General features: G+C 66.6%; 3 protein-coding genes across 9 annotated transcripts; 1 reads left to right on the top strand and 2 right to left on the bottom strand.

Annotated features, from left to right (window-relative positions):
* Positions 1-1,140: 1,140 nt before the first annotated feature.
* Positions 1,141-4,292, bottom strand: S100A14 (S100 calcium binding protein A14). The gene is made up of 4 exons (XM_072846702.1): positions 4,179-4,292; positions 3,815-3,923; positions 2,160-2,306; positions 1,141-2,054 (listed from the first exon to the last, which is right to left on the bottom strand). The coding sequence occupies exons 2-4, from the start codon at positions 3,845-3,847 to the stop codon at positions 1,935-1,937; spliced, it is 300 nt and encodes a 99-aa protein (XP_072702803.1). The 5' UTR covers positions 3,848-3,923; positions 4,179-4,292; the 3' UTR covers positions 1,141-1,934.
* S100A1 (S100 calcium binding protein A1) lies at positions 3,496-11,354 on the top strand. Of its 6 annotated transcripts, none has more exons than XM_072846708.1 (3): positions 3,496-3,517; positions 10,789-10,937; positions 11,063-11,354. In XM_072846708.1, the coding sequence occupies exons 2-3, from the start codon at positions 10,797-10,799 to the stop codon at positions 11,204-11,206; spliced, it is 285 nt and encodes a 94-aa protein (XP_072702809.1). In that variant the 5' UTR covers positions 3,496-3,517; positions 10,789-10,796; the 3' UTR covers positions 11,207-11,354. The 6 variants fall into 6 exon arrangements, with proteins under 6 accessions (XP_072702809.1, XP_072702807.1, XP_072702808.1 ...); XM_072846706.1 differs by lacking the exon at positions 3,496-3,517 and adding an exon at positions 7,298-7,452; XM_072846707.1 differs by lacking the exon at positions 3,496-3,517 and adding an exon at positions 7,567-8,230.
* On the bottom strand, positions 4,993-9,695 carry S100A13 (S100 calcium binding protein A13). 2 transcript variants are annotated; one of them, XM_072846699.1, is made up of 3 exons: positions 9,474-9,695; positions 5,360-5,540; positions 4,993-5,185 (listed from the first exon to the last, which is right to left on the bottom strand). In XM_072846699.1, the coding sequence occupies exons 2-3, from the start codon at positions 5,510-5,512 to the stop codon at positions 5,048-5,050; spliced, it is 291 nt and encodes a 96-aa protein (XP_072702800.1). In that variant the 5' UTR covers positions 5,513-5,540; positions 9,474-9,695; the 3' UTR covers positions 4,993-5,047. The 2 variants fall into 2 exon arrangements, with proteins under 2 accessions (XP_072702800.1, XP_072702799.1); XM_072846698.1 differs by lacking the exon at positions 9,474-9,695 and adding an exon at positions 6,021-6,164.
* Positions 11,355-11,820: the final 466 nt, after the last annotated feature.

An 11,820-nucleotide genomic window follows, 5' to 3' on the forward strand; every position in this document is an offset into this window, starting at 1 on the left:
ATTTCCATGTATTTATTTCCAAGGCAGGAACAATAAATAGTCATTCTTATTGTGAAATCCACTCCAAGGTGAGAGGAGACAGAGGGTGGCCTGTGGCCGAGCCATGGTGTCGGTGCTGCCGGCCCAGGAGGACCTGCCACCCTCCGCCAGCCTCAGGTTTCATCACATTTCTCTGGGGTTTGGTTGGATTTTGTTCATCTTTCCTCCCCCCCGCCAAGGACAGAGCCTCGCAAGGTGACAGAGGTTCTGCTGAGGTGCCCGCACCCTCTCCCTTTCTGGGGTCTCTGTCCCCGTCGTGCCTCTGGGGCTGCCCATGGGCTCTTCGGGGACACGGAGCTCAGCGGGAATGGCCTGGGTGGCGGAGGAAAGGTGGGGTAACCAGGCTCAGCAGTGCCCCGCACCTTCTCACGCCCATTTCTTCACCTTCCGTGCACTTGGTGCCTGAGCTAATTGCTCCATCCCAGCGAGCCACCGCTTTGTGACATTTACTGTTTTCTAATTTGCTGTAATTACACAGAAATTCCACACTCTCCCAGCTCGGGTGGGATCTTGCTGCTGGCCTCGCAGTTCCCGGGTCTTTCTGAGCCCAGGATTTCAGGGTCTCCTCTGGACTCCCTCCAGCCCAGTGTGGAGCCACATGCCCAAAGCCCTCGGGGTGCCTGGTCTGGAGACACAGCCCTGGCTCTGCTTGTGGGGTCCCTGCAACGGGGACCGCTGGGCACGAGCCAGCCCGGGAACTGGGCACGTACACAGCCCCGTGCACACCCTCGGCACCACGCACACCCAGAGCACTACCCACGCTCGCCACACACGCCCACGGCACCGTGGCCAGCACAGCACCGCGCACGCCCACCGTGCTCATGCACACCCGCGGCACCCTGCAGCATCCCACGCACGTGTGCAGCCTCGTGCACGCCCGTAGCACCGTGCACAATTGCAGCATCCCGTGCACGCCTGCAGCATCCCTTGCACCCTCGTGGTCTGCACTGGGGCCAGAGGGCTGCGCAACCCAGCAGCGAGGGATGCTCAGAGCCGCGATCACTGCAGCCCCATCCCTCCCTGCTCCCCACTTTCCCTGTCCCATGAAGGATAAATGAGGTCTCCCCATCCTGGCTGGTTTTTTTTTTCTCCAGTGTTTTCCTTTATTAATTTATACAAAAATGGTTGCAAGTGACGCAAGCTGATAACAACCCGTCACCATCCCAGCCTCGAGCCCAGCCGCCAGCTGGAGGCCAGCATCCCTGGAGAGGGGCAGGTGGGGGAGCAGCACACAGGCGGCACGCCCCGGCATAGCACCCCAAAACCTGGGTAGACACAGGGCACCGCGGTCCCTGCGCTGGGGGAAGAGCAGAGAATACACCCAGGCCACGAACGGCAATGTCGGGGCCGGCCCGGAGCCCGGGATGCCCCCGAAGGTTGCTCGAAGCACGAGGCAGAGCGGTGGCAAAGGGGCTCCCATCGGGTGGCAGAGCATGGGGCCGGGGGACGAGCCCGCACATCCAAGGGCTTTTGGGGGAAAGGAGCCGAGTCCCTCTCGCTGCAATGCTCCGGGGCTGAGGGACCTGCAACCAGAGGGTTTTTGGGGCTGGAGGTGGGACAACCCTGGGAGTAAAGGCTCTGGAGCAAAGGACGGAGAAAGGCGGCTCCAGAGCCGGGGCCAGGAACCCCCTTGCCACCTCCCTCCCGCCGCGGCACGGGCCAGAGCTGGGGATGGGAAGGGAGGTTTTCTGACAGGAAGGAGAGACAAGAGAGGGCAGGGATGGAGCCGGGGAGGGGGATCGCTCCGCCCCAGCTGGGGATGCGGGGAGGAGACGACGAGCCCCGGCAGGAGTGATCTGCATTTTCCCAGGCGCATCCCACCAGGACCAGCAGCCTCTCGCGCTTCTCGGTGCAGAGCCTGAGGCCTCGGGCGCCTTCCCGTCCCCCGCCGCCCTCTACTTCCTCCGGCAGCCCTTGGCCGCGTCCCCCATCATGTCCCAGTACTCTCCGAACTCCAGCTTGGCCTCGTCAGGGTCTCCCATGCATTCGATCTTCTCATCCAGCGGTCCAACGCACTGCAGCAGGGCAGAAAAAGCATCGGGGTGATGGGGCTGCGGGGTCCCGCAGGCAGCCCGTGCCCACCCCAGCTCCCCCTGCCCACCCCTGGGCTCTGCCCTCACCTTTCCCAGGTGGGGCAGCTTCTGCGTCACCAGCTCCTGCATCTCGTTGGGCGTCAGGTACTCCTTCTGCCCCTTCACCGCGTAGCAGTGGAACTGGTTGATGACAGTCTCAATGGCCCGCTCCACATCGGTGAGCTCCTGGCAGTCCTGCGCGGGGGGAGAGAGGGTGAGCACCACCGGGACACCTCCCCCGATGGATGGGACATCCCCAAGATGGACAGGACAAGCCCCCGAGTAGATGGGACACCCACCCCGAGCAGATGTGCCAGCGCTCTCTGCAGATGTTCAGCCCCTCCGCAATGATGTGATAAACCTCCTTATCAACATGATACCCCTCCGTACAGATGGGAGACACCCCCTACAGATGTAAGACCTCACTCTACAGATGTGAGACCCCCATACAGATGCAAGACCACTCCATACAGATGTGAGCCCAATCCATACAGATGTGAGACCCCCATACAGATGCAAAACCACTCCATACAGATGTGACACCGCTCCATACAGATGTGACACCACTCCATACAGATGTGACACCGCTCCATACAGATGTGAGACCCCCACACAGATGCAAGACCACTCCATACAAATGTAAGACCACTCCATACAGATGCGAGACCACTCCATATAGACATGAGACCCCACCATACAGATGTTGCATCCCTCCATACAGGCTCTGCACAGCGGCAATACCCCCCTACAGCTGCCATACCCCCCTCCACCTTGACGTGACACTCCTCCTCGCAGGCATGTCACCCCCCATCTCTGCTTGCCCGGACTTCTCCCTGCCCAGGGCCAGCGAGGCTCAGCCACCCCGGCGTCTCCAGGCGCTACACCCACAGCGTGCGGGGGCCGCCGCGGCCGTCCGGACTGGTTCTTCCTCTCCTTTGCACAAGCGACGGATGGCGGCATGAGTCAGTGCCCAAGATGATTCGGGCACCTGCCAGGACGGGGCTTGGAGGTGGCAGGAGCCCCTCTCCCTCCCTGTCGGGGCTGCAGACCCCTTCCCCAGAGGGGTGGGGGGCAGAGCCTGGCCTGACCCACACACCCAGCTCCCCAGCCACTCGTGCTAATTAGCCAAAGCTGCGTTTGAAGGGAAACGATGATGATTCACTCAGCATCTGCGGTTTCCCCTTGAAACACTATTAAACCACATCAGGCGATGCCCATTAGGAAGAACCCAGGAATCTTCAGAGCCTCAGCCCAGCGCCCCGGCTCAGCCAACCGGGGCCAAGTCCTCTGCAGGTGCAAAGGGGCGCAGGGTGGGCACCTCCCGTTTGAAAGCCGAGGAAAACAGGAGACTTTCTGCCGTTGGGCATTCTTGGAGAGGTTGCAAGGAGCGAGCACAGCTCCCGAAGGTGAGTCCACGGGAGCTGGAGAAAGCTGCCTGGTTCCCCGAACTTTCAAGCGGTTCCAAGTCTGCAGCACCAGGTCCCCCTGCCCAGTGCCGGGGCAGCGTCACCGAACCCCGAAACAGCCCCTCGGTTCCTCCGCTGGAGTCTGGCTCCAGGATGGGGCTGGCCCGGCCGCGCTGCTCTGAGTCACCCCGTGCCCAGGGCTGTGCTCCAAGGGATGGGGCCGTGCGGGGTCACCCCTGTACCCCGCACCCCGCCGGCTGTCCCGGCCCTCCCGGTGCCGCAGCGTCGCTCACGGACCTTGCGCTTCTTGCGGCAGTTGCACTGGCCCATGCTGCTCCTCGCGGGGTCTGTAGGTCGTCGGTGGCAGCAGTGGTGGGGCTATCTTCTCCGACGGGGTCTTGGGGAGCTGGCGGGGGGAAGAAAGCCAGGCTCAGCTCTCGGCTTGGGGAGAGTTTCCCCTCCTTCGGCGCTGGGACCGAGCACAAGGCGAGGAAGGAGCCCCAGGATGCGGTGAGCTGCTGGGGCACGTCCCGGCAGCAGGAGCGTCCCTGCCCCAGCGGCAAGTCGTGGCAGAGCCAAGCGTGGGAGCAGGGGGTTGCGGAGGGGTGGGGGGACCCTTGGGCGCAGACCCCCATCCCACGGTGGCGGACGGGCCACTTACCTGCTCCACGGGCTCTCCTGGGTCTGCGCGGGCTGCGGCGCGCTAGGGTTTTATACCGCGGGGAGGCGTGAGTGGGAGCTCCCTGCGCGCCGCCAGCTGCGGTGTGGTGCAAGGCGTCTCATTTTGGAGCCTGGCCCAGGGCCAGCGTGGGGCCAGGAAACGCCTCCTTCCCAGCCACACTGATGGCTCCCCATCCAGCCCGGCACGGCTGCGCAGCACCGTGTGGGAACAGCCACCCGGGCACCGGGCCCTGGCCGGCTCAGGGACGGGTCACCCCGTGGGCAGGGAATTTCACCATTTCCCAGCAGCACCAGGATCTGGGAGCTGAACGCCAGGAATGGGAGCTTGGTTAGGGGTGCTGAGCCAGGGATGTGCTGTGCTAGCGGACACGTCGTCATCCCCCCGCCACCCAAGACCCCAGGGAGGATGGGCATTGATGGCGGGAGGATGGCGGCTACTGTGGCCACCACAGCATCGCCGCCGGAGTTGCTCCCGAGCCCCACCCCGGTCCCAGCCACATCTCTGCCACCCATCGGGGTTGTGCTGAGCAACCCCACAGCCCGGCAGGAAGGCATTTGTGGGGTGCAGGGTGGCACCCCGCAAGCCAGACCGGCGCAAGGGCGATTTGGGAACGGCCCCATCCATCACGGGTTCCCCGCAGCAGCCACCTCAGCGTGGAGTGAGCCCCGACCCACCATTCGTGGTGCCGGGCTGGCGCCCAGGCACAGCGTGGCCACGGGCAGATGCAGGCAGGGGAGGAGATGGGCTGCCCGAATCAGGAGCCCCCCACTAAGAACAGCAGCGATGCTCAAGCTCAGGGAAACCTCTTTTATTAGCTCCATGTCAGCCGAGTCTCCTCACCAGCCCCGTCACTTCTTTTTCCCCGCTTTCTCCCTCCGCATGGCCTTCGCCAGCTCCCCGATCAGCCGCCAGTACTCGCCGAATTTCAGCTCCTCATCGTTGTTCACATCCAGCTCGCTCATCTTCTCCTCCAGGGAGGGGACGTCCTGCGGGGAGGACAGGGGAGGCTCAGCCGCATCCCGGTACGGGGGGAGCAGGGGCCGCTGCTCGCTCTTGCTTGCAAATCCCAGGGTACCGGGAGCAGCCCCCCAGCTCGGGGGGACCCACGGGGATCCAGCCGCCCCCCCAAGCCACCCCACACATGCTGCCCCTCACCTCACCTTCATCAGGTTGGGCAGCTGGAGCTGGACCAGCTCCTTGAACTCGCCAGCCGTCAGCGTGCCCTTCTTGCCCTCCTTCCCTGCGTAGGTGAAGAAGACGGTGACGATCTTCTCAATGGCCGTCTCCAGCTCAGTCAGCTCGCCCGTGGCCATGGTGCCAGGGCACGGCAGTGGCCCACGGCTGCAGGGAGAGGAGCCAAAAGGGGGTCAGAGCTGGAGGGGCATCCCGGGGAGGTGATGCCCGGCGTGCATCGGGAGAAGGGGACCCTCTCCTCTTCCCCAGCCCTGGGTGCAGTGAGTCTGCAAGGGCTCGGCTCAGCTCTGCAGGGCTGAGCAGGGGCGTGGGGCTGGGGGCTGTCCCTCTGCCCCGCTGCTCCCTAGGGACCCGCTGCTCCCTAGGGACCGAGCGCTTTGGCCAGGCCCTCCCCGGCTGCCGCAGGGAGGGGAAGCAGAGCCGTTCGGTGACACCGTTGCCGTTCGGTGACACCGTTGCCATCCGGTGCAGCGTGGCACAAACGCCACAGAGGCAGCCGGGATGGGGGAACGTCGGGAACGGGATGGGGGTATGGCAGGGGTCCCCAGCGCCGCTCTCATCCTGCAAACGCTGGAGACACGGTGGCCAGGGTGGGGCCGGTGCTGCAGGCAGCAATTCCCTACTTACCCCCGCCGCCTGCAGGCAGAGAGCTGCAGGCAGGGCACGGCCCCCCGGGAGGTTTTATACCCTGGGATGCAGGAGGGGAGAGCGCAGCACTTTGTCCCCCGTGCCACGGTGCTGGGTTTCCTGCTGCAACCGGATGGACGCAAGACGCCGCCCGGGCATGAAGACATCCTCCTCTCCCCCCTCCCCGTGCGGGCAGCAGACCAAATTCAGTGCTCGGCCCCGCCGGCGTGAGCCTGTCCCGGCCTCTGCGGCATCGCCTGGGCTCTGCCACCGTGGGGATGCTCTGGTGGGGACCAGGATGGGACCACGGGGCAGAGGGGAGGGACACGGGAGGACAGAGCGAGTTTGCTCCGGCACCCGCTGGGCTGGAGCACCTCACGGGGCTTCAGCATCACCCGGACCTTTCCGGGGGTGCGGGGCAGGTCTCACCCCCAAGTCCATCCCTGCAGGGCTTGGGTTGCGCTGGGGATGAGGACGTGGCCCCCAGCGCCCCGCTCACGTCCCGCCGTGCCCCAGCACAGTGGCTCGTCCCAGCCCGCGATCCAGCAGCACCGCAGACCCAGGGCCAGGCTCGACCCACACCGAGTGAGAGTTGTGACTCAGCCGCCCGCTGACATCATCCCTATTAATAGTGGGCTTTGTAAAAAATTAATTAATCCAAATTAATTAGGGGGTTGGAACAGCTCGAGTGTTCCCCTTTAATCATCGTGTATTTATAACATGGCAGCCCTGGCAGGTTTCCACCTGGGACACTGAGCAGCTCCACGCCGCAGCACCACCGTTCCCACGGGGTCCCCGAGCCCCATCCCGTGCCCCAGCACCGCGCCTCAGCCCCAAACAAACCCCGCGTGGTACCCACAGCGCAGCCCCGGGGAGAGGCGGTGGGGACACCGGGGCCGGGAGCCTGGCGTGGCGGTGACGTTGGGGACCGTTTCTGCTCGGAACGTGGCAAGGATGTCCCTGATTGCCAGTCACCCCATCCCTGCGTGCCACAGGGGCTGTGTCCTGGAGTCCCCACAGCAGCGTGACACCAAGCAGGACGGGGAGCTAGGACAGGGCAAGCAGCCCCCCCGGGACAGCGCATGGGAGTGGGGTCCTGGGGAGCCTGGCACAGCCTGGAAACCCCCCACTAGTTGTTTTGGGGACCCAGAGCAGGGAGGTCCCCGGCGCAATGCCACCGTCACCGCCCCGGTTTCTGCTGAGCCCTGACGCACTCACTCCACCTCTCCACGGGGATGGGGAGGCTCCGGCCGGCACCGGGCAGCCCGGTCCCCACCCCACACCCGTCACACCAGCTCACGGGGGAGGAATTGGCTTCCTGCAGCCCCATCTGGCCCGTCCCCCTCCCCGGCGTGACGGGGGGGGACAGAGACAGGACTTCCGCTGAGCCCCACGTCAGGGGACCGAGATGGTCTCTTGGGAAACCGCTGGGGTGAGTCAGGCTCGGCAGGGACAGGGACAGGTTTGGGGTGAATCACCAGCTTCAAGAACCAGGCGGGCCCGTGACTCGCCACCCCTGGAATTCGGGATGCTGGGACAGGGCGAGGAGGCAGCAGGCGCTGCAGCGGCCCCGCAACAGGATGCGGCCAAATCACAGGTGGCAGAAGAAACGGCACTTCCCGGTCGAGCCCGGAATCCCGGCTCGGGGCCATCCCTGCGGACAGGGAGCGGTGACCCGGCCTCGGGGACCCCGGCGCTACTGGGAGGGGAGCAGAGCATCGCGGGACCCCGCGTGCTGGGGCGAGAGCTCAGTGTCAGGGTGCGGGTGCATCCCAGGGGGTTGGCGTCCGCCGCCGTGTCCTGGTCCTGGTGTTGTCCCCAGCCTCTCTTGGTTGGGGACCCCAACTGCGGCCACTGTGGGTGCTAGCCCAGCGGTGGTCCACGCCAGCCCACCACACCTATCAGGGCCCGTTGGAGGGGAGCGTGGTTATTTGAGGCTGCAAAACTGGGCGCCCAGTGCCATCGCGATGCCCCCGGCCCTGGTACGGCAAGCACCCGGCAGCTCCCTCCGCTCCAAATCCCAGGAATGGAAAAGCCTCTTCCATGCTCCAGCAATGGGACGGAGAGACAAGATCAGCCCAGCCCCGGCACCAGCAACTGGAGCAACTGGTTTAGCTGGGTCAAAGTGGAGCATGGGGAGTCGCAGTGGCTGAAACCTGTTCCAAGATGTGTGTAAACCTCCTGGCATGTCCCTCGCTGCTCCCAGTTTGGTAAGAGCTTGTCCTGGGGATCTGCCAGCGCGGACACGCCGGGCGTGCTCTCCCCACGGCTGGCACCACAGCGGCAGAGAGTGGGGCCGCGGCACCCAGGGCTGACGCCTCCGGCGCCCACGCGATGCCCCCGCGGCATCGGCATTCGCCCTTGGGCACCCGGCTCCGGCCAGTCCCACTGCTCGGGAAATGCCCGGCCGAATCCTGATCTCCGGGGAGGTTTGGGGTTTAATAAGAGCAGGGCAGAGCTCCTCCGAGCACAGCCGGAGCCCTCGGGGAGCTCGGCACAGCCGGGCGGTTGGACGCAGCGGCCGTGCCGGTGCCCAGGGCATGGCAGCCCCGGCTCTGTGCGCGCTGCGGGGACCGGGGTCGGGTTATTTTTAAGCTCAAGACCAGGCAGCGATGCCTGTTCCCGTCACGGGCAGCTGCTGCCCAACTGGGCAGGCGACACAGCCCCGGGGGCCAGGCTTTCCCGGAAGGGGTGGCCGGATCCTGCCCACTGCCGAGCCGCACGGGGGACAGGGGCACACGGGCTCTGCTGCCGCCAGCCCCCGCGCCGACACCGCCGAGTGAGTGCCACCGGGGTCCTTTCCCATTTCCCCCTGTCCCCAGGCTCTGGATCCAGCCTCTCCTGGAGCTCACCAGCTCCAGACCCCCCCTCCCTGCCCCACACCAAAAAATGGGAGCTGTGTCCTGCTGGGAAGCAGCTCCTGAGACTCCATTTGGGACCTTCACTTCCATCCGGGACCCCCACCTCCATCTGGGACCCCCACTTCCATCCGGGACCCCCACCTCCAGCCAGGGACCCCCTTCGCAGCCACCTCAGCTGCTCCAGGTGCAGGACAGGGGCTGGACCCCCAAGACCCTGCACATCACCCCAAACCCTCCAGCCCTCCCCCACGCCACCTCCCCCCCCCCCACCCCAGCACAGGGCAGTGGTGGTGGGGTGACCATACAGGGTCAGGGGACCGGGTGGCAGGGTGGCTTTGGGGGTCCCCAAGTGGGGCGCGGGGTGGGGGGGCTGCGTGGCCGCGACGTTTCCCAACCGCGGGGACAGGAAGTGCGGGAGATGGAAACGGAGGGAGCAGGATATAATTAGCCTCAAATTAGGACTGGAATCCGGGATAAAGAGCCCGGCACCACCCCGCTCTTGCGAAAAGCCACGACGCTGCGCTGGCAGATCCCGGCAGCCCCCCTGCAGGGGGGTCCCAAAAAGGGGGGGGGGGGGAACGGTCGTGCCCACCTGATTTTGGGGGCTCAGCACCACTGCGGTTCCCCTGGGGACGCCGGTGCCGGGGAGGCCACGGCGGGTTCGGCCCCACGCTGCCCCGGCCGCGCGGATGCAGGGCCGTAACGAGAGCCGCAACAGGGCCGGGATTATCAGCATCGGCGATGCCAGCTCGGGAATCTGGTTTCTTGGCCGAGCGGTTGCTGGAGCAACCTCCGGGCTGGGATTGTGGGGCTTTTTTAATTTGACAAGAGGCCTTTCTGTGCGCGGGGAGCGGGCGGCCCCGGGGGGCCTGGGCTGAGTCACCCGATAGCCCCCACCGGCTCCCCCCAGCCCTGGCTGGCTCCCGTTGCGAGGCCGAGGACACCGGATACCCGCGCCTTATCAGCCCGGGGGAGGAGGGCTGGGGACGGATCCGGCACGGCACCGCGGCGCTGACAGATGGGGGATGCCGGCGGGCGACGCCGTGGGGTCAGACCCCGGGCGCCACGGTGCCACGGGGGCCGCGGCTGCGAGCGGAGCCAGGGCCCGGCGCAGCATCCGACCCAGAGCCGGGCGGGGGGTGGCCCCGGCGAGGGACCCCGCTGCCCACCCCACACATCGCCATCCCCCGTGGCATCCCCCTGCCCCACGGGGCCACCGTGGGGCCAGCCTCAGGCAAGAAGGGACGCCCGAGGGACAGGGGGAGGGACACGGAGTCCCCCAAAGTGACTCTCGGCATCGCTGCCCACCCCTCCCCTGCCCACCGCCACCCCGTAGGCACCAGTGGGGCTGGAAACGCTCCTCTGCACCATCCCAGGGGCGGTGCGGGGTGAGCAGGGCAGCGGGGTGCCGCGGGTTCGGGCTCCCCGTACCCCAGCCCCCGCGAAGGCGGCGCGGGGCAGCCCGGCGGTGCCAGCCGGGCTGTCCAGCCCCAGTATCGGATCCTCCCGGAGGGAGGGGGCTTGGAGCTTATTTAACGTCCCCGGCCGGCCCAGCCCGGCACACTCGGAGCAGCGGGCGGGCGGGCGGCACAGCGGGGAGCTCAGGTGAGCGCAGGTCCCGGCCAGGGCACGGGTGCCCTGCGAGGGGGCAGGCAGCCGGGGCCCCCTCCCACAGGAGCACCCCATCCAGCCCCGGGGAGCAGCGGGGTGCCCCGAGACCCCCGTGGCCCCGCTGCCGGCTCTCTGCCCAGCGCCAAGCGTGCGGAGTGGAGGCCACGGCACGCGACGCTCCCCGGCAGGGGACGGGGCAGGGGGTGGCTGCGATTTGGGGGCTGCCCCTCGCAACAAGGTGGGGGGGGGAAGCCTGGCGGCTGCCCCCCTGTAACGCAGCGGGTGCCTCCCCGCAGCCGGAGCCATGGCGTCACAGCTGGAAGGGGCCATGGAGACGCTCATCAACGTCTTCCACCACTACTCGGGCAAAGAGGGGGACAAGTACAAGCTGAGCAAGAAGGAGCTGAAGGAGCTGCTGCAGAGCGAGCTGGGCTGCTTCCTGGAGGTAGGGACCGGCCACGCTGGGGGCACGGGGGCCGGGGGATCCCCCTTTCCCTCCGTGCCCTGGGGCAGCAGCGTCCCAGCAGGCTGCCGAGTCCCGGGGCTCACCCTGTCACCCCCCTCCCACAGACCCAGAAGGACACAGGTGCCGTGGAGAAGATCATGCAGGACCTGGATGAGAACGGCGACGGGGAGGTGGACTTCCAGGAGTACGTGGTCCTGGTGGCCGCCCTCACCGTGGCCTGCAACACCTTCTTCTGGGAGAACGCCTGACCCAGGCCGGTCCCCACCCCGCTGCAGCCGGCCATGGCGTCCCCAAAATGCAGAGCCCCCCCCGCCACCTCCCCAGCTCACCCTCCGCTCCCCAGCACACCCGGGGGATCCCACTGGGATCCAGCTCCGCAATAAAGGCACCGACCCAGCCAGAGGCTTGTTGTCAGCTCCTTCATTTCCAGGGTCGGGGTTTCTGCCCTGTCCCCCTGCTAGTGCCCCCGGGGATACCAGGCAGCCTTCCCTCTCCTGAGCCACGGGGTCACAGGGAAAAGCCACTCTGGGTCACCCCAAGTGCCTGGAGACCTCCCTGTCTCCACCCTGCTCTGGCTCCTCCATCGCACCCTGCCCCGGAGCCTTGGCATCAACCCCAAATCACCCCAGGGCACAGCACAGCTGGGGTGGGTGAGCCCGGCCTGCGCTGGGGCATTGGGGTGCAGGACACGGGGGTGCAACATGGGGGCATGAGGGTCCGGGGTGGGGTAGGGGGAGCAGCCGCAGGCCGGGACTCGTTGCCCGTCCCACCAGAGGCGCGGGCACCACGCCCCGTGGGGCTGGAGAAACCGGTTCTTATCTCCTCGCCAACTGGGCCTCCAGCCAGCAGCCCCCGCGCTGAG

The sequence above is a fragment of the Ciconia boyciana genome, chromosome 26 (assembly GCF_034638445.1).
Source record: "Ciconia boyciana chromosome 26, ASM3463844v1, whole genome shotgun sequence".
NCBI lineage: Eukaryota > Metazoa > Chordata > Aves > Ciconiiformes > Ciconiidae > Ciconia > Ciconia boyciana.